We start from the raw sequence: 26,513 nt of genomic DNA, 5'->3' as shown, positions 1-26,513 counted from the left end.
CAATGAAAAGAAAAGGCAAACTGTGCAGTCTAAATTGGACATATTTTTTTAAGTCCCCCCACTGCTGTCTCCTCACGCCCCACCACTGCTGCCTCTTCACTTCCTAAAGATGATCCAATACCTTCAACAAGCAAGTATGTTAACCTGTCTGAAGAAAGCAAACTTGATGACCCACCCCGCCCTGTCTCCTCCTCTGCTTCATCCAATTAATGTAGTCTCCATGTTTAATTAAAAAATTATTGAGACCCCGTGTGCATTCAGCTGACTACATTAAAGTTAAGTGCACAGTAACACTTTATTCATTTTTCATTATTGATTACTTTTACTGTATTGTATTTCATTTTTGAATTTCTATGTACTGTATTATTTTCAACTTATGACCTGGTCGTCGGGACGGAACCCCGTCATAAGTCGAGGAGAGAGTGTATTCATTTAGTTATTAATTAATTTTAGTTTTTCTCTGCGATCATAAATCTCCTGTAGTGGGCAGGATATGAAGAGTGAGGGAAATTGTGGGGTAAAACATGGTGAAAAACTGATCATATGACACTAAAATGATGTATCTTCATGCTTTGTACGTGATGAGTTACCACGTATCGTCTGTATTTTTTTACAACTGACCTGCTTGGTCCAAGCGTACTCTCAGGTCCACAAAAAAATTAATTTACACCATGACGCTTCATCGAAGTTGCTTTCATTGGTACTAGATATCATAATACCCTGTAAGTACTTTATGTTTAATATGTTGGGGGGGGGTCCAGCCCCAGGCTAGGAAGTTAGGTAAGTTCCTTTGGTTGGTTAGGTCAGGTTTCATTAGGTTCTAGTATATGTCGCCTCTGTTAAAATACTATAGTGATAAGAACGTCTGTGGAAATTTTTTTGAAAATTCATTATTACAGTAACATATCTTTACTAATTATCAATATGTTAAATAAATTTCAGAATAACCAATAATTGTAGACCAATAATTGTAATGTAAAAACGTAAAAATACTCTGTGTTCAAGACACCCACAAGCAAGAGGTTTCCACCACTGTAAACAGAGTCAAACAGACGCTTTGGTGGGTGAGTGAAGTGGCTGATGGGCGCACCAAAAACTAGTTTCCTATACTGCATATATTATCGATATGTTAAATAAATGTTAAAATGACTAATAATTTAAATATAAAACTTGCAAAAATATTAAAAGAGCACAACCTTCTTGATATTTACTCCAATTTTAACAAATGTAAGCCTAGAACCAATTACTGTATTGGCGGACTTGCCTATCAGCTGATGCGCAAGCCAAAACATGTTGTCGTAAGGATTTCGTTAATTAAATTTTTGTTCGTTAATCGAATTGAAGATCCTTATGGAAGGTAATTCGTTAACCGAAATTTCGTTAACCGAGGGACCACTGTGTGTGTGTGTGTGTGTGTGTGTGTGTGTATATATATATATATAATATATATATAATATATATATAATATACAGTATATATACACCTTGTTTTGTACTTCTCTTTAGTCTGTACTCACCCCTGAAGATGTGAATTACACGAAAGCGCTTGGGAACTTCGTGTTTTCTTCTTTCCTTGTGGTTATCAGCATATACCTAGATCACGCACCTACAATGATTTACATATATATATATATATATATATATATATATATATATATATATATATATATATATATATATATATATATATATATATATATATATATATATATATATATATTATATATATATATATATATTATATATATATATATATATATATATATAAGCTACATAGTAACGTGTGATGTTTATGTTCATGACAGGTTGTGTCTCACCCCACTCTGCCACTAACCATCACTGGACACGAGGATCGTCACATTCGGTTCTGGGACAACAATAGTGGTCGTTTAGTTCAGTCTATGGTGGCTCACTTAGACTCTGTCACTTCCTTGGCTGTTGACCCTAACGGTCTCTACCTCCTCTCAGGCAGTGAGTTTTACCAACTTATTTATCTTCATTTTCACTTTTTGTCTTCAAATATATATTAAAATAATCACTATTTTAAACACATCCTCTTTAAGTTCACACCTTTTGTTGTCTAATACTTGTTTCTGACAGCAAGGTTTGAAGAATTAATGTACAACAGCTTATTTCTTAAGTGGTATTTCTTGTTTATATGTAAAATTATTATTTGGATACAAAATACTGTAATAGGAAACATAATGTGTTAGTAATGATTAAAAATTGTTGATAATTTAGTTTATTTTTATATACTTAATAAATGCTTTTATATTTTTTTATATATAACAAATAGTTCACTTGCTTATTAGAATCATTATAGAGAGATTGACTTGGTAGTACAGTAATGTGATGTTGCAGTACTGTATATCAAGATTGTTGCAAATAAATAAGATCATTGTACATTCTTGAATATATACAGTATGAGTTGTAATGAATTTACTGAGTTTGACTATTTTTATGACTTATTACATAACTCATAAGGTGAACCTTGTTCCACAGGCCATGACTGCAGTATTCGCTTGTGGCAGCTAGACAGTAAACAGTGTGTGCAGGAGATCACGGCCCACAGGAAGAAGTTTGACGAGAGCATATTTGACGTGGCCTTCCATCCTAGCAAGCCATTCATTGCCAGCGCAGGAGCTGATGCTCTAGCTAAAGTTTTCGTCTGATCACAGAGCGACTCCGGTAGAGTCCCAAGTCCAAACCCCAAGTCGCTGCTGGAGGAGCAGATTCCAGGGCTACAGTATTCCTCTAATGCCTCGGACTTACGTTGTGCAGAAGATATGTAGAAGTGCTGCGTTCATGGTGATGTGAACAGTACTGAGTATCCACTTGGGAGTTTGAGACCTGATTTTAATATTAGTTTTCTTTCCAAGAAGACATTCATTGAGCATTTTATCAGTACTTCTGATGAAGCATTCTGCATTATTTATTGTTATTAAAATCACTCTCCTTTTGAAACTTAGGTTAGATGGTGGTAAAAGTGAACCAGTTCGTGGTCTCAGGCTCTCAACCTGAAAACCTAAATAATGCTCTCTCAGCCGACACACTCAATAGCTGGCCAAATTCTTGAGTCATTGTGTGAGCATTAGGTTATACTTGGTTCAGCTGGTTCTGAATTATGGTTGGTATCTATTGTTTTCTTCATTACCCAGATGTGTGATAACTTAAAGATGCCAATTAACTTCAGAGTCGCCCCATTCAAAAGTATTTTTTATAACCTTGTGGAAATGTACAGAATTTTGGGCTTACTGTGGTGGCCCGGAATCAGCTCAAGCCGTAATACTCTAATTTAAGCCAGATTCCACCCAAGAATAAATGGCTACAGTACACTTAATAGATTCATATTGGTGCATATGAAACCCTCTGTAGCAGACAGTGACCGACCCTGTAAATTCCTAATATTAGCGGTAACAAATATAACGAGTCGCTAAAGTTATAGGGTGGTACCACTGCCCTAAGTTTAAACAGACATAGTTGTTGGAATTATACAAGAATAGTTTAAGCAAATGCCGTGGATATGTTATGCTCGGTGGTGTTCTGTTTGGGAGACTGAAGGACCCATGAGCTTACTGCAGAAAAAGAGTTACGGTCACTAACAGAGAATGTGAGTTGAGTGAAACTCTCCTGGTGAAGCGGATACAATTCTCGACTAGTCTTTAAAGGGTTAACGTGGAAGTTGCCCTGTGGTTTAAGAATACTGGCTTGCACGCAGACTCTAATCATGGGATGGTTTACATTCTTATATTTATCTGTAAATAAGACAGTTCACTTCTTGCTCATATTAGTAGGCATATTCTGTGCCAAATGTTGCTGGGAAAATAATTGTTCTTGTTATTGCAAAGGAAGAATGTATGTAAATTCCAGTCATTTACAAGAAAACTAGTTTTACAGAGGGTAATGAAGCCCTTTGCTTACCTAGTGTAACAAGATGATAAGTCCATGACCAGTTGCAGCCATGGGTTGTTAGGTCATACAATCACTCCTGTAGACACTTGTGTTACACCACACTCACAATATGACTGACTGCCTCACACAAGTATTATTTGGATTTGATAAATTAGATTAGCTGTAGAGAAACACTAACCCAGACTCAACAACAACACGTGAGTTAATCTTGGTGAATTATGTAAGATGAAGATGTCACTGAGAAAGGCTTTATTTTTATATATTTTTTTTATAAACAAAATGGATTATTTTCCCACCAGCACTTGGTTCAACCCACCCTCATTGCAATCTTCATAAGCATTAATTTCATTGTTTGTGATGATATCAGAAATTTTGAGCCTTGAATTATTTTATATAATGAAAATATTACAATTAAGTAGTGAATATGGAAATATACACTTCCTCTAAATAGCTAAAACTGGTAAAAAATGAATCCTAAGTTTAAAATGGTTATATTACTTAATCTCAAAAATAAATTAATGAACATTTTAATAAGTTATCAACCCCAAAACCTTCATTTAAAATGTATTAGTCAATATTAATTATTTTCACCTTGTGTGTGTGTGTGTGTGTGTATATATATATAAACAAATTTTGTTTACCTTCTAATCTTTCTAATATGTATAGGATGATGTTTGTCACATATATTGGTTTAGGCAGCACCAGGAAACTTATAGTTTTCTGCTCTCACAAGTTATCCTTAACTGTACATGTATTTTGGCAACTTTTCATCTGCCAAGGTGTGCCCTAATTTTTTATATTACTTTTTTTTAAATATATTGACTAACATAGGTAGAAAAACTTAGACCACATTGAATAAATATATCTGTCTTTTACAACTATTATGATACTGTAACATTTTATTTTGTCTTCCCTTCCCCATAATAGCATTTGGCATATTTTTATTGATGCATTTTCACTGATACCTCACAGAGTGTAACAGGTTCAGAAATATTGGTTATAACCAATTATATGATAAACCATATCAAGGTGGAGATGGAAAGATTGGGTGAGAGGAGTGTGAGAGGGATGCGAGTGTGTGTGGAGTTACTGAAGAAGAGGCACAAGCTGCTGATGGTATGTGTTATACATTTTATATTATATTACAGTACTTTGGGTCACAGCCACTAAATAGAAAATGGATAACCTCAGAGGTTGATAGATAGCATATATATTATGTGCTTAAATGTGGCCAAATATATTTAATGTTCGCACAGCAGCAACATTTCTTCCTTATTGGTCTGGTAATTTATCATAATTTTGGACACAGAAGTAGATTATGTTTTCATAGCATTAAATAAGCAAGGATTTACCAAAGCCTTAACAAATGTCAAAATTTCTGCCTGTTTTCCTTCTCAGTTGAGGCAAATGTTTGTGAATTGTCTTCATGTAGTATGTATTAATTTCTTGTTGTATGAAGGAACATTTCTTTAATGTCTCATCCTGGGAGTGTTCAACATAGCAGGGTAAAATGTGAGCTTTTGGTTATAGTCGGAGAGAGAGAGTGTGCATGCATGCGTGGAAGAGAGAGCGAGTGCTTGCGTATGTGCGAGAGAGAGAGAGATGAAAGGAGCTTTTAAAATTAACTTCTGCCAATGTAGCTTAGTCGTGTATATGAATTAATTGCGATGATTTCTGTAATTTAAATAATATTTTAAAAAGAAGATATCTCTTTGGTAACAACTAAAGTACTTGTGCACTTTCTTGTTCATAAGGAATTAACTTTATAAGTTAATACTTTATTGGTTCTTGATTCCATCCCATTTATTAAGCAGACTTTTGCTGTTTAAATAATCAAAATGCTTCTCCCAGTTTGGGATCCCCAATGTTGGTTATTTTATAATTTGTTTATTATATACATTACTGTATATACAGTATATATATATATGTACAGGTATATGAGAAGTGACAGTATTTGAATGAGGTAACTAGGACATGATAGGGAGAGAGACTGAAGGTAAAGGAGTAGAGGAAAGTAGTAGAGCATGGTGCAAGCATCAAGGACCTGGAGTGTATGAAATATACCTAACTTAAACTTATCATTTTCCTTTCACATGCTAAACCATAAATAATCCAGCTGAGACAGATTTCAAAGGAACATTAAAAATATTGTTTGTCAAGCAGGGAGAAAGGAGTGAGAGAGCATTATAGTTGTCCCGATGAGGTTGTTGTTATAGTGTTGTTTCAGTACTGCGCTTCAGCAATGAAGGTTTTAAACGCGTAACAAAGTTAATAATGCACTATCCAACACCATTAAAAATTATGAGATAGAACTCTCTGTAATGATGCTGTTTTGTTTTTATAATTCAAACAGACATACATCTACATCTCTCCTACTTAATGTATATTACAGTTGTTTTTTCATAAACTGGTGATGGGAAGCACACAGCAAAATATGAGTGTTGAAAGAAAAGTATGAACTACTTTTGAGATATCTGACAGAAATTATTAGTGTAGTCAGTTCACACTAGTCAATGTTGTGGAGAAGTGTTCTAGTCAGTCAACTATACTTTGGCTTAATAGTTGTTTATGCACGATATATACTGTATTGGAGATGACTGCTGGACCACTATAATGTTTCTAAGAGTTATCTTTGATTTAGATTTATTTTTAGTAAATGCAAATTTGTCTTTATAATTTGTTTATAATAAAGGAAACCCAAATAGCAGTCCATATATGGGGTATTGGATGAGTTAGATGCTGATGGGTAGTACTGTACTGTAGTACTAATATATAATGATCGATTTTGTTGATACAAGTTGTCATGTTTGTTAAAATAATGCAACATAGGGAATATGCTCAATCATTTTGTTATAAGAGTATGTTCCAATTATGACTACAATATTTAATTTTTTATCACAACCTGGTAATAGTAATATTTTTTAGCATTCACTGTAGATACTTCCCTGTCATGTTGACCAAAATTGATCAGTATAGCTTTTAAAAAAGAAAAAAAAAGGAAATGAGTAGAAAGAGAAGGAACACATGAGTCGTTGGTAGTATTGAGCAATAATAAAAGCATGTGACTAGTTACCAGTGTGTTTGTCAACTCACTTGTTGCCTCTCAGGGAATATTTTACTTTCTTGATTTAACTGAAAGACATATCTACTTGAAGTATAAATAGTGCCATGCAATAAAAACATGAAGAGCAATATGTCTGCCTGCTTCTAAGACAACACTATGTAGCATAATACACCAGCATATCATCACCAGCCCGATCTTGTGGTGACAGTCATACTGTGTGCCACATTCCTCCTGCCCACACACACTCTTGTACCTCACTACAGTATATTAAAGACTCCAGCTCACTCCTGCTTGCATCACTCATGTACTCTCACTTTTCTGTTACTTGTGTGATTCATGTCTTAATCATTTTGCAAATAATTTGCTTCATATTTTAACTTAAAGTGGTGCACCAAAAAAATGGTTCTTAGTTATTTTACTGATTTATAATGGAGGTGTGATTAATGTGTAAAAGCTACAACTTACCAGATTACTTGCTGTTTGGGCTCCCAGTCTGTTCTTTATTACAACTCTCATTGTCCAGTGTTTATAGATGCCTTTGTTCAAATAATATTTGTGTCATTCTAGGTTCTTTCTCCTTCATTATATGCACAAGGTGGCCACTCATGGTGTTTTTTTTAGTACACACGTACAGATAAATTATACCAGAATCTGCCTCATAATGAAGGAAGCAGTCATTTAGAAATGTTCCTCAGAGCTTTAACACCCAAGGTGTGTGTATACCATCACCAGTTAATTTAGTTATGGGAGATTGTGTGTGCCTTCTGCTCTAAATATGGATAGTTTCTATTTGATATATATATATATATATATATATATATATATATATATATATATATATATATATATATATACATACATACAGTCAACCCTCACTTTACGGGGTCCCACATTCTGCGTTTCCACGTTTACACGGTGCCCTGCCAGAACCCAGGATGCTCACATTCCGCGGTGCGTGTACCCCTTTACGCGGGTGAAGTATAATTTTTTTATTTAGCTCATAAAATTCATACAAATTATTCGGCCAGAATATAATTTACATTGCTGGAATTCTTACAATTTGATGATCATTTTGAATATAAACAACATAGATTTTGCATTAGACATACAAATTTTAGATATAATGTTTACTCTGAGTAAATATGTTATCTTTTGTGCAAAATATATGACATTTATATTCAAAATATTCTTGGACTTACAAGGAATCCAGCAATGTCAATTATATTATCCCAACTTTAGTCTGAGGTATTATTCATGACTAAAAAGGTAAATAGTCTGGTTTTCCCACACATTTATCTGGTAGGGAGGGTTGGTGGGGGGGGGAGGGTCCGTCCGACCATCTGGCACGTGTGAAGAATATTTTTTTTTTATTAACTGAAGATATTTGTTTTAGCTCATAAAATTCATACAAATTACCTGGCCAGAATATAATTTGCATTGCTGGAATTCTTACAATTTGATGATCATTTTGAATATAAACCAGTGGCGTAGCTAGAGTGTGTGCCGCCCGGGGCGGCCCTTGAGTTTGCCGCCCCCCCTCCCCCTCGTGCCCCCACAAAAAATACATATTGCACAGTGACTCACTCGTCTTGTCACGATGGAGACTTGTGCAGAACTGAAGTGAATTGCTTGTAACTGGTGGATTGGTCGGCTGTACATGAACTAATATGACCCGAGACTGCATGGTTTTGCAGCTACTGGAGACGTTAATCCTTCCCTTTGTATCGGCGGCAAGTTAATCCTCGTCGTGTCTGACCTAACACCTGACCCACACCTTATGAGCTCACTGGCGTACTTGTTTGAAGTTGTTTCCTTAATCCTCAACAGGTTACAGGTTGTGTGTGTGGCGGGGGGGGGCGCGCATAGCAAGGGTGTAGCTCATGACGTGGCCGTGACGATGTGGGTCAGGTGTTAGGTCAGACACGACAAGGATTAACTTGCCGCCGATACAAAGGGATGGATTAACGTCTCCAGTAGCTGCAGATATGGGTGATGAGCAGACCCAAAAGTGCCGCCCCGGGCGGACCGCCCCCCCCTAGCTACGCTAGTGATATAAACATCATAGATTTTGCATTAGACATACAAATTTTAGATATAATGTTTACTCTGAATAAATATGTTATCTTTTGTGCAAAATATATAACATTTATATTCAAAATATTCCTGGTCTTACAAGGAATCCAGCAATGTCAATTATTTTATCCGAACTTTAGTCTGAGGTATTATTTATTACTAAAAGTTAAAATCTAGTATTTTCTCCCAACATTTCTCTGGTAGTGAGGGTTGGTGGGGGTGGGGGGGAGGGTTGGGACCCACCGAACATCTGGCGAGGTTGGAAGAGGTAGGGGAGGCAAGGTGGGGTACTTTGATTGACAGATAGTATCTGAAGAATATTTTTTTTTTATTAACTGAAGATATTTGTTTTAGCTCATAAAATTCATACAAATTACCCGGCCAGAATATAATTTACATTGCTGGAATTGTTACAATTTGATGATCATTTTGAATATAAACATCACAGATTTTGCATTAGACATACAAATTTTAGATATAATGTTTACTCTGAGTAAATATGTTATCTTTTGTGCAAAATATATGACATTTATATTCAAAATATTCCTGGTCTTACAAGGAATCCAGCAATGTCAATTATATTATCCTAACTTTAGTTTGAGGTATTATTTATTACTATACCTTAAAATCTAGTGGTTTTCCTCCCAAAATTTCTCCGAGAGGGAAGAGCCAGCGAGTGTAGTGTGAGAAGAGGGGGGGGGAGTTGAGTCCCTTATTTGAATGGACATTAACTTGGCGACTGTATTTCTCTATTTCTCTTAAGTATTAATTGTGTGCATATACCATCATAAAATTAAGATGTTATTTTTACTAGAACATAGGTATTGTGTTGGAAAAAGTGGAGTTTGGGGGTCAGCTGGTCTCTATTTCATTTAATCCCATATGTTATGTAATTCACTTTACGCGTTTCTCACTTTCCGCGGTACCCTGTGGGTTGAATTAACCGTGTAAAGTGAGGGTTCACTGTGTGTGTATATATATATATATATATATATATATATATATATATATATATATATATATATATATATATATATATATATATATATATATATATATATATATATATATCCCTATGTTAACGAACACAATTCATTCCAGATGGTCGTTCGTTTACCGAATCCATTGTTTTAATGGGATATTTGGTAACTGGTTCCACCTCACCAAAAACTACATACAAAGTACAAAAAAAGTGCAGTAAAGTACACTTACTTTGAAGTGTGTATGTAGAAGGCTCCTGGTTGATGATGAAGATGGGAATTTGGAGTGGGGGGTGGAGGGAACGGGAGAAGAGAAGGAAGTGGGGATAGAGGAGAAATCATCTTTCAGAGGACCCATGCTTGATGCTGTCATTTCACCCATAAAATTTTAAGTTCACTGGGTGTAATTCGAGATTATTTTATTTAAATCAACACTTCACTGTGCTATATATTATAAATATGTTAACTAAATTTCAGAATGCCCAATAATATCAATGAAAAATGCAAAATATTCAAGACACCAACAAAATAGATGTTCACTCTACTTTCAACAGAGCCCAACTGATGCCTGTTGGCTGAGTTAAGCTTCTGATGGGCGCACAAAAAAATAGTTCCCTGTACTGCATATATCATCAAAATGTTAAATAAATGTTAAAATGACTAATAATTTTAATATATAAAATGCAAAAATATTAAAGAGCACAACCTTCTTGATATTTACTCCACTGGAAACGAATGTAAACATAGAACAGATTACTGAATTGGCTGATCAGCTGATGCTCACAACAAAACGTGTTGTTCGTAAGGATTTCGTTTATCAAAGTTTTGTTCGTTAACCAAATTGAAGATCATTATGGGAGGTAATTCGTTAATCGAACCGTTCGTTAACCGAGGGACCACTATATATATATATATATATATATATATATATATATATATATATATATATATATATATATATATATATATATATATATATATATATATATATATATATATATATATATATATATATATATATATATATATATACATATATATATATATATATATATATATATACATATGTGTACAGTGACCCCTCGTTTAATGAACTCGATCCGTTCCAGAAGGTCGTTCGTTAACCGAAACCATTGTTTCAATGGGTTTTTTGGTAATTGGTTCCAGCTCACCGAAAATTTCCTAAATTCAACAAAAATGGTAGAAAAGTTCACTTACTTTGAGGTGTGTAGTAGAAGGCTCCTGGATGATGATGATGGGAATTAGAATGGGGGTGGAGGAGAAGGAAGAAGAGAAGTCACCCCATGGCACCATTTCACCCATAAAATTTTAGTTCTCTTGGTGTATTTCAAGATTATTTTCTTTAAATCAACACTGTACTGCTTTTTATATTGTCAATATGTAAAATATATTTCAAAATGACCAATAATTTGCTTGGAAACACAGAAAAAAAGCGTTTAGTTGAAGAGAGTCTCAAGCAAGATGTTACCTCCAGTGAAAACGTAGAGAGACTAACGCCTGTTTGCTGTGTTAAGAGGCTGGATGCCGCACATTAAACTAGTCACTTTACCTTCAATTATGTTCAATAATTGTTAAAATGACTAAAAAATTGAATATTAAACTTTTAAAATTATTGAATAGTATAAACTTGATATTTACTAAAATAGTAAGGAATTTAAGCCCTAGATCCGATTAATGTATTGGCGGACTGATACTAAAGCTGGTTGCCCGGTCAGTGCAAGCGAAAACATGTTGAGGTCGGTTCGTAAGAAATTCGTTAACCGAATTTTTGTTCGTTAACCGAATTGAAGATCCTTATGGAAGGCAGTTCGTAAAACCGAAATTTCGTTAACTGAGGCGGTTAAACGAGGGGTCACTATATATATATATATATATATATATATATATATATATATATATATATATATATATATATATATATATATATATATATATATATATATATATATATATATATGTGTGTGTATATGTATAGGTGTATGTATATATATATATATATATATATATATATATATATATATATATATATATATATATATATATATATATCTGTTAATCTTAACTCAATCCGTCCAGAAGGTCGTTCGTTAACCGAAACGTTCGTTAACCGAAACCATTGTTTCAATGGGTTTTTGGGTAATTGGTTCCAGCTCACCGAAAATTTCCTAAATTCAACAAAAATGGTAGAAAGTTCACTTACTTTGAGGTGTGTATGTAGAAGGCTCCTGGATGATGATGATGATGATGGGATTTAGAATGGGGGTGGAGGAGAAGGAAGAAGAGAAGGTATTGGGGTGGAAGAGAAGTCACCCCATGGTGCCATTTCACCCATAAAATTTTAGCTCTCTGGTTTAATTCAAGATTATTTTCTTTAAATCAACGCTGCACTACATTATATATTGTCAATATATAAAATATATTTCAAAATGACCAATAATTTGCTTGGAAACACAGAAAAAAAGCGTTTAGTTGAAGAGAGTCTCAAGCAAGATGTTACCTCCAGTGAAAACAGAGAGAGACTGACGCCTGTTTGCTGTGTTAAGAGGCTGGATGCCGCCCATTAAACTAGTCACTTTACCTTCAATTTTGTTCAATAATTGTTAAAATGACTAAAAAATTGAATATTAAACTTTTAAAATTATTGAATAGTATAAACTTCTTGATATTTACAAAAATAGTAAGGAATTTAAGCCCTAGAACCGATTAATGTATTGGCGGACTGATACTAAAGCTGGTTGCCCGGTCAGTGCAAGCGAAAACATGTTGAGGTCGGTTCGTAAGAAGTTCGTTAAGCGAATTTTTTTTCGTTAACCGAATTGAAGATCCTTATGGAAGGCAGTTCGTTAATCGAAATTACGTTAACCGAGGTGTTCGTTAAACGAGGGGTCACTGTATATATATATATGTGTGTGTATATGTATAGGTGTATATATATATATATATATATTGCTGTACATCTCGAGTTCTTTTGCAGTTCTATGCATCAATTCTTCTATACACATTTTGTTTTTCATTACCTGTATTCCATCTCTTTGGTAAATATATTTAATAGAATATTCATTTTATTTTATTTTTTTAAACTATGCAAAAGCAGATAATAATTGAGATACAACATCATTTTTGGATATGCTTATGTTTATTATTTCACTTTCAGTGTTGTAGGAATCCTTGTCACTGATGTTAAGAAGTGTTCATATTGTATGTACCCTACAGGTGTCTTAACCAGAATTCAGGTAACCCCCACCCTGACCTACTCCATTTTATGCTTGAGAACATAGCAGTATGGTGCGCCGAGACAAATTTTTTTCACTTGTCCTAACACTTGTTAATTGTCTTAATAGTTCATTTAATTGTCTTGATAGTTCAATTAATTGTCTTGATAGTTCATTTAATTGTCTTGATAGTTCAGTTAATTGTCTTGATAGTTCAGTTAATTGTCTTGATAGTTCAATTAATTGTCTTGATAGTTCATTTAATTGTCTTGATAGTTCAATTAATTGTCTTGATAGTTCATTTAATTGTCTTGATAGTTCAATTAATTGTCTTGATAGTTCATTTAATTGTCTTGATAGTTCAGTTAATTGTCTTGATAGTTCAATTAATTGTCTTGATAGTTCATTTAATTGTCTTGATAGTTCAATTAATTGTCTTGATAGTTCATTTAATTGTCTTGATAGTTCAGTTAATTGTCTTGATAGTTCAGTTAATTGTCTTGATAGTTCAATTAATTGTCTTGATAGTTCATTTAATTGTCTTGATAGTTCAATTAATTGTCTTGATAGTTCATTTAATTGTCTTGATAGTTCAATTAATTGTCTTGATAGTTCATTTAATTGTCTTGATAGTTCAGTTAATTGTCTTGATAGTTCAATTAATTGTCTTGATAGTTCATTTAATTGTCTTGATAGTTCAATTAATTGTCTTGATAGTTCATTTAATTGTCTTGATAGTTCAATTAATTGTCTTGATAGTTCATTTAATTGTCTTGATAGTTCAATTCATTGTCTTGATAGTTCAGTTCATTGTCTTGATAGTTCAGTTAAATGTCTTAATAGCTCTGTAGATTAATTTGCTCCTTGCCCTGTAGCTATTTTATGTACAGTACTTCATAAACCCTTTGTAAAATATTTATGAGAGAATTTTAAATGTGAATTGTAAGGTACTAATACAAATAGTCGTCTTCCTCAACAGATGATAAAATGAATAACCATTTGTTGGTATAGTATGTACGTGTTAACACCCTGAGTTTTGTGTGGTTCAGTATGCAGTGTTTTAAAAAGATGAGAAGTTTGTGGTTTAACTCAAGTTGCCAGTTTTATGGTTTAACATATGTTGCCAGTTTTATAATTTAACACAGGTTTCCAGTTCTATGGTTAAACACTAGATGCCAATTCTGTGGTTTAACACTAGTTGCCAGTTTTATGGTTTAACATAAGTTACCCGTTTTATGGTTTAACATTAGTTCCACTCCCTGATTTATTGAGGATTTGTGTTATATGTGTAATTGTGATATAATCTCTCTTGCTAAATGTTCATGGCTCATGAAATCTGATATTATCATAGATATTGAATTGCATTGCACATTTACCATTAAAATTGTTGATGATTTAATGCTTCTTAAGTGATCATAAAGTGTCTGATATACCGTACTGTATCATGAGGTACAGCCTAGATTGATGAATGGGTGTTTTAGTTATTGAGGGTTGATTCTTGCGTTGCTTATATTTTGCTATGTGAACCCTCATGTCTATTATGAAATTAGTGATGAGTATATCTCTTACTTATGCATTGCATATTATGTGAGACTTGTTAAAGAAAGTTTTTCTAACAAACTGAATGGCATGAACGTGCAAGAGAACTGTAAAATAATATAAATATCTGGTATGTGTAATTTATTATTAATATTATTTTCTTTTAATGAAGCAACAAGAGGATCCAGGGATGGTGCCTCCACCCTAACCTAACCGAAAGGGGTCTCGGCTGGTGATTCTCCCATCATAGTTGTGTATTTATCATTATGCCATGGGCAGTGGTTATGTGTTGCAGAGCTGTTAAGACCTTCAGTTGCCTGTCTCTACAATGGGTAACATCACCTGCATTACTGGCCAGCATCTGAGTCACTAGTAAAAAGTAGCTCCAACATCCAGCTAATATTAATTCTTGACGGCTGTAGACGCTTCTCAGCCGGCGTAGAAGCGTTAGATCCTTCCTATCTTGAGTAGTAATGGCCAAGTATACTGAGGACAACTGCACGTTGGTTGTGTGTTGCTGTTTGGTCATCATTAGTGGTCAGCTTATTATTTAACTTGGCAGTAAGTTACATGCCTCTAAGGATTAGTGTTGGACCCGTCAACTATATGTTAGATCTCAGCTGCTGACTGTAAATGCAGGTGTTTTTCCATGTACAGTATACTTATTTCTCTATTATTTACTTTATTCTTTTATTTCACTTTACGGTGTATGCTGTGAAGTAATTCCAAATATCATTGTCTTGGATGACACTTTGCAAGTTGAGTTCTTGGACACTTTGGAAAACTATGTGATATGCTGTATTATTTCCATTCATATCTTGGGTATGTTACATTCATGCAAGTGTAAATTAATAGATGTAATTTTTTTTTTTTTTTTTTAAGTGTGGATATTATCTCAACATAATTGATTAAAACATTTGAAAATGACTTGTAGAGTTGTAACCCTGTTGCAGGTGCTTATGTTTCTAATTTACTAACTGTGGGAGTTACCCAAGTGTCGAGTGATGATACCTGCCATAACTGCCTGCATGTGTGCTCTAACTTATGTTTTAACCATTATATTGAGAATTATATTTAGGAAGCACACTGCTAAACTCGGTTAATGCAAGCGTGATGTATTTTTGTGGTATCTACTGCACACTAGCTTTATATAGATGACCAGCTCATTTTTAATGTTTTTCCTTAAAAAAAAAAACTGCCGAGTTACAAATATGTCTATTTTATAGGTGGATGTTATTTGTAACTTAGCAGAATGTACATAAAGCTAGAGCATAATTACTCCAGAATACAAGTTCAAAGCATTAGTTGGTGTTTAGGCTTTGTGGACATGTTAAATGGATGAGTCCATGCTCTGAGTATGCTCTTGAGAATATGATTTTTCCAAGCTGTTATTTTGGCTAACCTGTAAATTTATTTATTACTGAGAATTTTTAGTATTTTGTTTACTTATTTTATATTATTTGTAAATATTTTTTTAATAATTCATGGTCAGTTTGTTAGCTTTGAAAGATAGGAAGGTAACTTGTTCGGAGAAACTGGTCTAATCTCTTGAGTTCATTTTGAGAATCTCATATCTTATATTTGCTGTGTGGAGCTTCATGCCAAAAGAAAGACGGACAAATTAGTTTTAAGCGAGGTGCTGCTTGCAGTGAATAAATGTTCTTCCTCGTTTGGAAGCGATTGCTATTCTTTCAGACATCTCCCGAGCATCATAACTTGCCCAACCCAACCTAACCTAGTCTTACTTCACTCCCAGTTTTGTAGGGTCACCCCTTTAGGAGGAGGTGCTCCAGTTAACTACAGTCACCTTATCTCTTCCTAAGAATTTTTAGTAATCTCTGCGATCAAACTACCCGTGGATATAATTTGAAGTCGACTTAATACTGGAAAGCGCACTTGTTAAAATGATTCTGCAATCTTCTTATTTGAATATATATATTTTTTTTAGATGGTTCTTTATTCTTTTTTTTTATATACTGTATGTATATTTGGGGAGGCACCTGTTTCTGGATCATTTTTTATGTGATGTGACAAGTGATGCTGTGGCTCCATAGTGTCACTAGGGCTCAGACTCCCCTGCCACCACACATATATCTCCTGTATGTAGCCTTGTACATGTGTTATAGAAAGAAGGAAGCAGTAGGTCTGGACTGATGGTCCTTTCTGAGTCAGTGTTCAGAGACAGATGCCTAAGTTCTGAATTCTTTTATGTCATGTTAGGTTTTATACTCTACTTTTTGATGTTCATGATATTTACTGCAGGTTTATTTTGTTTTGAGTCTCCGTCAAAACTATTCAACTCACAAACTATTTTCCAGAATTTCTACCAAACTGTAAGTTATTTGGTTCAGGACTACTGCTTGTATCCTAGTGACAGTAAGTAATGTAAGAAAAACAAACTTTGTGTATTTTATGGTTATTTTTTTTTAACCTAAGATATAACAATTGAAGTATTTTTGTAAGTGGTCTTGGTCCTCCATGAAGAATGATGATATGGAAACACACTGTTCTGCTAATTCTCTTACCATGGAGAATGATGGTATGGAAACACATGTTCTCTTAGTTCTCTTATTGTAATAGAAATATTTTCATGTTGATATTAGACTTAGAAGAAACTCCAATAGGTGTTCAAATTTCATGTATAGTAAAGTTGAGTGCTAAAGCATACAATAAGGCTTCCACTTGTGTGCTAAAGTCCTTGTGCTGCTCTAGTCTGTCTGGTGGTAGCATCTTACCTACATTTCTGGCCTTGCTTAGTTCTCCAGTATTTACACGTAATGAAATCTAATAAAGATGGAAGCAACTTCTCTCATAGTATATTTAGTAAACTTTTTATTTATTATCACACTACTGTATAGAACAGAATTTCCACCGAGCGTGTTCTTTACAGTATGTCAATTAAGTTTCTGCTCGTCAAGATGTCAGATGTAGACGACGTAAAGACAGAATTAATACCAAAGGCTTGATGTATTGGTTTCATCCACCCCAGGTAATTGGGAATGGAGTAAGATGATGGATAGATTGATCGACAAAACATTACTCTCTTGGTCTGTCTGTCTCTCTCTCTCTATCATTTAGAGTATTTCTCTCTTTAAACTTTGCTTAAAGGATATCTGCAGTCCCATACTATTTTAACCTATTGTTGTTACTTTCCAAAAGGTGAATCTAAATTTAAAATAAAATTTCATAATGTAGGTTTAGCCCAAAAAATTTAGAGTGCCAAAACAACTTCCACATTTGCCACCTCTCAGCCAGAATGGCTTCAGTGTTCTCACCTCTACCTATTGTGACCCATAACAATTTAAAACACTGGCACAGTACAATTGACACAGTGTGCAGTTAAGTAATTACATAAAGATCACTAAAAGAATTTAGCACCTTTACATTATAAATTCATATGGGAATTAAATGCACAGCACATATATTAAAATTTTAAAATCATAACCCAAGACAAATATCAGTACAGAATTACCTTAACTACATTGAGGACATGGTGTTGCTAGAGGCCAGTTTAGATTATGTTTACATGTACTTTTATTTATGTTGAAAAAGTATTGAATTAATGCAATTGACTTACCATTACTGCCCAGTGTTTGGAGGAATGGGGATTGATGTTATGAGATAAAGCATTTACAGTACAGTATGTTCCTAATAACATGTATCATAATTATATCCCACATCATACTTACACGTAACATTACCGTCATATTTATCCTAAGAGACTGTGATACCAGAAGTTTAAAGGATTACAATTAAATTTTCAAGGTAATGAATACATTTCATGATTTTTTGGATGAGAAAATGATTATCCCTTATGTTCTTATTACCAGACTTGACACATATTCTCCTCTGAAATTTTCCTTTCTAAGTTTCTATGTATCAACCAGAGAGAGACTGAGCTCTGTTTTACACCTTCCTGATGACCTAGTTGTACAGTAGCTAAAACAACTATCTGTGCATACTTTCTGGGAAACAATGAGACCATGGACGATAAATTTTGGTATATGAGGGCTGTCACTAGTCACACGTTAAATTTTGGAGCGTATCGACCCTCACCTGCACAGATAGTTGTTTTAGTTACTGTACATGAAGCTTTATCTCTTTATTTATCTTTATGTCTAATTAATTTTTACTCTCCATTTTCTTGAAAGAAAATAATTAATTTTTATAAAGAATAATTACTTTTTACTCTTCATTTCCCATAAGGTATACTGCACAGTAGTTAGTTGTCACTCTCTTAATTCCCACAAAATATAATTGTTCAAAAGCTTGTGCACAAATGTCCCCTCAACAGTTTATTCAAGATCTCTGAGATATTATTTTCTTTGTCTGGTGAATTATATCATATAATAGGTCTCGAATACAATTTACTGTAGTATTTAAAGAGAGGAATATATAAGATTATTTTTAAGGGAGGGAACTTTGATAGACAATATATCTACAGTATTTTAAATCTTATTTCCAAAATTTTATAGATAGACTACAGTACACACATTAAGACAAGATGAATAATTGAGTTCATCAAGTTTAATACAACCGGTGTTCTACCTAGAATGGTTTTGAGGTTATTAGGTTTTTAAATGGTCAGATAATTTGTGGGCACCTTGTCCTATATACCTTTAAAGTTTCACAGTTCTGAGTTGGGGAAATGAGGAGAGCAGCAGCTTTTATCACTTGCACCTATGGTGTATATATAAGTGAAACATAAGGTTTGTTGTACTGTATAGCATAGGAAAACATTACTTTGAGCTTAAGACTGAGGTGTTTGTAGATAATTGTGTTAAGGAAAGTGATTGCTGTACTTGTGGGCCTGAAGAAATGTTTGTTGGTGAAGTGTAAATGTAATGAGCAAAGAAAAGGTTAAGAAAGGAAAGGTGTACCTATGGGTGATGAAAAACAAACGGGGCATTAAGAATGAATTCAGAATGATTTTGAATAAGAATGAAACATCACAACTATACTTAGTCAGGTTTTTGTTAGGTTATGTATCAGTAAACAATAGGAGTGGGAAACATGACAAGAGCTTTGGAATGATTATTTTTATCATTAAGGAAGAGTGAATGGAAATATTATAATTTTAGGTTATTAATCATTATTAAGGTAGAAATTAGTAATGGAGACAATAAGATTTAGGAAGCATGGAAAAATACTGTAAGACATATGAATGTGTTAATGTATGTGTACAGTAGTTTTTGTCAAGGGAGGAGGGTGAGGCAGGACTTGTCTGGGAAGCTGGTTCAAGATAAAATGGCAGAGAGGTCATCAGGGATTATATACAGTACAATATATATCATACATAAATGATCCATTAAGGAGAATCTGGGTTTTTGTGATTAAAAGAAGCATGGAGGGCATTAAGTCTTGTGTACTGACATACAGTACACCCCAGACCTCAGGCATAAGGTGATATATTGTTAGATCAATTTTCATTCAGCAACTGGAATATTACTTAATACTGAATAGTATAAATTTGACCTAAATCTAATTGTGTGGAGTTAATTGATATATTTTTGTTGTTAAGGTTATATAATGTAATCAATAATGTGCGTGTAATGACAGTAACCACCAAATTATTTATCTTATCGCCGAATTGAAAATTTCTCGGAAAATCTTTCCCAAAGCCGGAAGTTTCTGGTTTTTGAGGGGCACATTTTCTGGACAAGTCTGAGAAAAATTTCCCAGTACCCAGAAAATTCCGGGGATGGGGAGGTTTTTCCAGCTTTGAGAGAGTTGTCTAGTTACCCAGAAATCTTTCATTCCCGGAAGTGCTGCACCAATTGTTCCAGCTAATGGAGATATAATTTTTTTTTTTATCCCTGTCCATTTATACAACCCAGCATCATTTAATGAAATAGCTTTTTTATCCACACAATATGTGGCTCTACAACCAAATATGGAACAAAATTCTTCTGTCTATTCCTTAAGGCCATCAGCACAAGCAGCGACAAAGTAAACAAAGAACACGAAAAATGCTAAAGGAAAGAAGACGATCAGAAAGCAATTGAGGCGGGCTGGCAGACTGTTAGTATGGATGGTGGTGGCGAGTTCCTTCGAGGAGATATGCCCTGGTGCAAATGGAGTGACCTGGATAGTCTTATGTGGGCATTGCTGCTGCTTGATGTCCCTCAGGCGTAGATTCTCTACAAAAATGAGGGAGATGATGACAAAGAAGACGTAGGAAATGAGGGCAACATACCACACATCGATGAGCTTGAGGTAAGATGTCTTGGGGATCGTGAGACTTGTCTGACTGAAGAAAGCAGCCAACACCAGTAGTGACGTCAGGGACACCATGATACGATCCTGTGGAGGTCAGGGTCATGATACACTGAATGATGAAGGTGAAGTCATGTTTACCCAATGAAAAGTTTAGTAAACCAACAAATTATAGGAACACTTAAACCATAATAGTGGAGAAACTTAGGACCCAACATAGTCTTAGGTCCCCTAGACTAGATGAATCAGATATACTGACTGAATAGTATAAGAATTCAATGAAGGTTCAGAACTGCTACCATTAACCTCAAGAAAGCCAACAACTCAAAGATTTCCAAGAATTGCAATATAAATTACATTAAGAAATGTACAGATCATGAACTTTTATAAATAACTTCAATATCACTAAGAAGCTCTTATTAAGAGCTTTAGAACCTTCATAAAGAATCCACAAAAGGTGGACACTTTCATGTTCTAAGAGCTGGCGAGACACCATCTTACCTGAAAGTCTTCCAAGTCAAAATAGAGACTGAAGTAAGATATGACAAGCATCATGGTGCTGGGCAGGAAAGCGTTCATCGTGTAGTACTTGTACAAGTTGGTGAACTTCAGCCTGACCTGTTGAAGGGAAGGTAAACACTGCTAATAGGACTAGGAATGAAATTGACCTGTAGGTGATCTGGCTTCTGTAATTAACCAAATTTCTTGTAGGAAATATCACCTTTCTTTAGATCATCAGATTACCTTGTAGGTAAGATTTGTAACCTCAATCTGACCTTCATTTGGGTGACCTGCTCCTCGGTAATGTCATGGATGGTCTCGTCAACAAGGTTGTACTCCAGCAACTGTCGTGTCCCAGCAAAGGTCAAACCAGCACCTTCCTGAGGGAGGAGGAAAGATGGAAGAGGTCACCCCAGGTTATAGAGAAAATAGTTTTTGAAGGAGAGGTCAGCCCAGCTTATAATTTTGGAACATTCTGGACCTCTCGGTTAAAATTTCTCCCTTTCCACTGAATTTTCAGGTCTCAAAGAGTCCAGTTTATAAAAATCAGAAGTTCGTCACTTTAAAGTAAATTTAATTTCGTGGCAGGAGCGGGTATGTCAGGTTACCTTGTCCAGCTTGCCAGAGAAATCAGTGATACCCTGAACAGTGAAGAAGAGTGAACACCGCTGAGTGTCGAAGGGGTAAGACTCCAGGTCAAGCTGACAGCGGGACTTGAGAGTCTTGTGTAGACGATACAAGAGACTGTTGTTTGACCCGCTGTACACGTCATCTGGAAGGTGAACATTGAGGATTACTTCTCTCTAACTTACCTGGCTGGTGGTGAATTGATCAAAAGTGTTGATGTTGATAGGAATGGATGGTAACTAATGATGGTAAGGGGAGATGTAACAAGGTGTAAAAATGTGAAAGTTGGGTCCCATATGTATGACTGCCTGTTAGGGACTGGATTGGTCCAGTCCCTAACAGTACACTAAGCCTTTGGTACACAAGAAGGCAGCATGACCAATACTGCACTCTACCACATTCACCTCCCCAAGTTGTAAATTTAGGTACCCACTTAAAGTTTGGGAGGGTCTACCTTCGTGAAGGACGGCGTTGTTGTCAGCCATAGGTGGCGTCATCTTGACAACGTAGAGGTCACCGCCATCTGTCTGGCCATGTTGCACCCAGCTCTGTGTGCCATCTGTCACCATCAACTCCGGCGTCCACAACAACCCCGGCTGTTTCACCTTGTTCTTGCGGTGGTCTTCCTGCAGGTTTGTGAAGGTTACCCTCGAGTCGTTCCACCTGATAGTGATGATGACGTCGATGGTAAGGGTGAAGGACACTACGTTGAACTCCCTAATGGAGGTGATATTGAGATGGAAGAGGAGAGGAACAGGTTTTAAGGTGATCTTGGGGGGCGGCAGTTGGGCAGAGTAGCCCTCGGGTATAGCCATCACATCGCAGGTGAGCTCATCGGTGTGGTCAGGACAGTCGGTGGAGAGGTCGCAGCGTTGTGATTTGTCAATACAAGTGCCGTCATCACAGGTGAACTCGTCAGCCCTGCAGGCGGTGAGGAGCAAGTACACCTGGAGGAACACCTGGGTCATAAGTACACCTGAGGAGGAACATCTGGGTCATAAGTACACCTGAGGAGGAACACCTCAGATGGGTCTCGTGTGTACTCCAACCACAAGAGATTACACGAAGGTTCAAAGGTGACCCTAAAAGTTAACCAAGGTGAAAATGTCACGATATAAGTCACAATGATATGCTGTTGTAGTCCTGAAGCTGCAGGAACTAATCAATGTTTCATGACATAACTAAGACTTTGAGGAGAGTCAGCATACATACCGACAAGAAAGAACACTACAGTATATACACCTCCCTCATGAGTGGAAGGTCATAAAATTCAACTACCTGTACTAATTAAACCTACATTAGTCACATTGTACATCCATGGCAGTAATACTGTATGTCTGTCATATTGTACAATACGTTTGTGTGTGACAGTCGCATACTGTATTGATCTGATGAATCCTCATATATGATTGACCATTTGGGAGGGATCATTGTACTTTATCTGCCCCTCCACCTGGGTGAAGTCGGGTAACTCGGTAATTATTAAATTTGGTGGGTTATAGAAGTACATGATGGTAATAGACATAAATTATAAAATTTGTTTTTCTATGTCAACTAGTGATGAAATGACACACAACTTAACATGTACTGTTACATGTAAAAATATTCAGTACCTGACAAGTGCTTGAGGACACAATATTGACGGGGAAAACTTGCACAATGATGTATTAACTGGTGAGTGGTTTGAGACAGTGTGTGATACAATACCAGACATTGTATGCATAGTACCAGACACTGTGTGTAGTACTACAGTGTGTGTCACAACCATCATCCATACATGACAGTGAATACAGTATTACCGTACCTCTTTCTGTCTACATTTATCCCCTCTGATGTTCCACAGATGGAGGCCGACAGGGTAGTCCATCTGGTCCACCATCTTTGCTGACAGCTGGGGGTACAGACGGCTCTCCATCACCCAGCTCTTGTTATTCCATATAATGCTGCTGTGTCGAGCACCGTCAAACTTTGGGCGATTGTTGATGTACTCATGCAGGAAGAGTGAGCGATCGAAGAGTGAGGACTCACACAGACCACGCAGATGCACCTCGGGATGGCTGGTAAAGTTACACATGACGCAAGCGATGACGGTACAGGGGGCGTGGTACCACTCATAGGGATGAAGTATACCGCCAGCGAGGATACAGCTGTACTTATCTGTCACGCTTTCCCAGGAATCTTTAAAGTTATGCCAGTGTATGGGTTGATCATCAATGAGGCGGAGCCACTGGCCGCTGGAAACATTGCCACTTGCACCCACCCAGTACAGTGCCTGCCACACATCGAAACATTCATTGTTGAACTCGATGAACTTGTCAAAGATCTGGATATTATTCTCGAGGCTGGTGGGTAGAGCGATGTCTCCCCGCAGCTTGTCGCACCAAGAAATGGAGTCAATAAAGGTTTTTTTCTCAGGAAAGAGCATTGTGTACCCTGGGATGTGACGGCACACCTCGTCCTCTGAGATGTTGAAAAGTTGTGTCTGCCCTTTGATCATGAAGCTCTTCTTCTCAAGACTGATGATGGGTGCCACCTGTGAACTGAAGGCCTTGTCCTCGCAATGGATGAACCTCTTCACATGGGAGGTCTCCAAGAGGTGATCATATATCCTTAAGTCAGCGATCTCCCCGTGGAAATTGTGAGAGACGTCAAACTGTCCCTCTAATGTGGCGATATCCTGACCCACCACCAGGCGGCCACCACCGGTCACCCTGGGGCGTGTCCCCGGCAGCAGCTTGGCATCATCAATCTGCAGCTGCCGCTCCTCCAGCTGTGTACAGATGAAGAGGACATGAGTTGTATAGTTGTATAATACATTATGTGGCTAACTGATTGTGGGGTATTTACTAATAAGAGACAACTTAACAAAATCTAAACCCTTAAGCCCCGGGTTAGGGTGCTGCTGGCAGTACCCCCCATGTGGGGTTAAATCGAGAAAAAAAATCAACATTTCCAAAATTAATTAAAAAAAAAATGGCGGGAAAATAGGCGGACAATCTGGAACGTCACCCGGGGCCTAAGGATTCCACAATCCTTATCTGCACATAACTTTGTACATTCACACTCACAAATTTACTTGTACGTATATGTACAAGGGCTGACAATTAAGTTCACGAACTCGCCACGTGGCTCAACAGGCGACAGGTCTGTAATGAGTGTGAGTGGCGTGTGTGTGACCTTGATCCCTTCTCTTACTGCCCCAGTTGTGTCGTCGATTTCATGCAAGTCGGACGTACACAGCGGCAGTTATTGTATTCGAGTGTTTTCTGGTTTTGTCACGATAATGACAGATATTGTTTTAGAACAAAGAACGAGCATCAAGCTTCTCGTGAAACTGGGGAAAACTGGACCCGAAATTTGGGACATGTTAACCCAAGTTTATGGGGATAATGCACTAAAGAAAACACCAATTTAAAGGTGGATTAAGTGGTTTTCTGAGGGAAGAGAAGACGTGACAGAGAAGGACGACCAACAACGAGCAGGACTGAGGTAAACATTGAAAAAAATTGGAAAGTTGTGTGAGCTAACAGGTGATTGATGGTAAGAAACCTTGCAGATGAGGAGGACATTGACAGGGAATCAGAAGGGTTTTGACTGATGAGGAAAGTTAGTGCAAAATTAGTGCTGAAAAATTTTGTTGACGAACAAAAACAAAGAAGAGTTTAAATTTGCTCAGACCTTTTGGAAAGAGAAGCTGGAGATGACCCTGCTTCACCGAGTCGTTATTGTTGATGAGTCATGGTTCTACCAATACGACTCGGAAACAAAAGGCCAGAGCACTCGGTGGGAAAACTGCAAACTCTCCACGCCCCAAAAAGTGACACACGTCAAAGTCGAAAGTGAAGACAATGCTCATCACTTTTTTTAATTCTAAGGGTGTAGTTCACAAAGAATTTGTTCCCCCAGGGCAGGGTTGGAACCAGTTTTACTATCTCAACGTGAAAACCCCCTGAACTTTTTGCTGGAAACAAGTGGATCTTGCATCATGACAATGCCCTAGTGCCCGCGGTATTGATTGTACGGGAGTTTTTGGCCGAGAAACAAATTACATTACTGGAACACCCTCCTTATTCACCTGCCCTGGCCCTGTGTGACTTTTTTTTTTATTTCCTTAACTAAAGAAACAGTGAAGTTGTAAATAACTTAAAGTGAGCGCTAACTAGCAAGCAAGCTGGAAAGGCACCGTGCCAGCTGAAACCAAGTCGAGTTATAGGTGCCACAGAGACTTGAAATTTTATTTTGTTTGTGTGCTTTCTCAAGGACTGAAACTGTGCCTACAATACACCATTCACAGGGAGATACAGTGTATGCAGTCGCAGAAGACAATTCTATAGGCAACAGAGAGTAGCGAAATACTTTTTTTTTCTCT

General features: G+C 36.2%; 2 protein-coding genes across 2 annotated transcripts in view; one reads left to right on the top strand and one right to left on the bottom strand.

The window, feature by feature from the left end:
* The window catches only part of LOC121862404 (striatin-3-like), a 154,844-nt gene extending 147,861 nt beyond the window's left edge, over window positions 1–6,983 (top strand). Inside the window, 2 exon segments of the mRNA XM_042360669.1 lie at window positions 1,805–1,970; window positions 2,502–6,983. Of these exon segments, the coding sequence (XP_042216603.1) occupies window positions 1,805–1,970; window positions 2,502–2,671 (336 nt within the window). The 3' untranslated portion in view covers window positions 2,672–6,983.
* A 10,226-nt stretch (window positions 6,984–17,209) lies between these two features.
* On the bottom strand, window positions 17,210–24,907 carry LOC121862403 (glycine receptor subunit alpha-2-like). The gene is made up of 6 exons (XM_042360667.1): window positions 23,949–24,907; window positions 22,599–23,091; window positions 22,126–22,289; window positions 21,793–21,897; window positions 21,518–21,634; window positions 17,210–21,103 (listed from the first exon to the last, which is right to left on the bottom strand). Exons 1-6 carry the CDS (start codon window positions 24,639–24,641, stop codon window positions 20,714–20,716), a joined length of 1,962 nt encoding a protein of 653 aa, XP_042216601.1. The 5' UTR covers window positions 24,642–24,907; the 3' UTR covers window positions 17,210–20,713.
* Between the last annotated feature and the right edge of the window lie 1,606 nt (window positions 24,908–26,513).

This window comes from Homarus americanus, unplaced genomic scaffold (assembly GCF_018991925.1).
Source record: "Homarus americanus isolate GMGI-L3 unplaced genomic scaffold, GMGI_Hamer_2.0 scaffold31037, whole genome shotgun sequence".
NCBI lineage: Eukaryota > Metazoa > Arthropoda > Malacostraca > Decapoda > Nephropidae > Homarus > Homarus americanus.
The sequence above is the reverse complement of the archived record's forward strand: the minus strand, read 5'-3'. Positions and strand labels throughout refer to the sequence as shown.

What these genes read in the sequence shown, in the direction of transcription:
- LOC121862403 (XM_042360667.1), bottom strand. Translation starts at nt 24,641, where the DNA reads ATGATCAAAGGGCAGACACAACTTTTCAACATCTCAGAGGACGAGGTG. An exon ending in ATAAATGTAGACAGAAAGAG is followed by an intron (nt 23,092 to 23,948) that starts GTACGGTAATAC and finishes GTGTTCCTCCAG; the next exon opens with GTGTACTTGCTCCTCACCGC. An exon ending in AGCAGGTCACCCAAATGAAG is followed by an intron (nt 21,635 to 21,792) that starts GTCAGATTGAGG and finishes TCCCTTCAACAG; the next exon opens with GTCAGGCTGAAGTTCACCAA.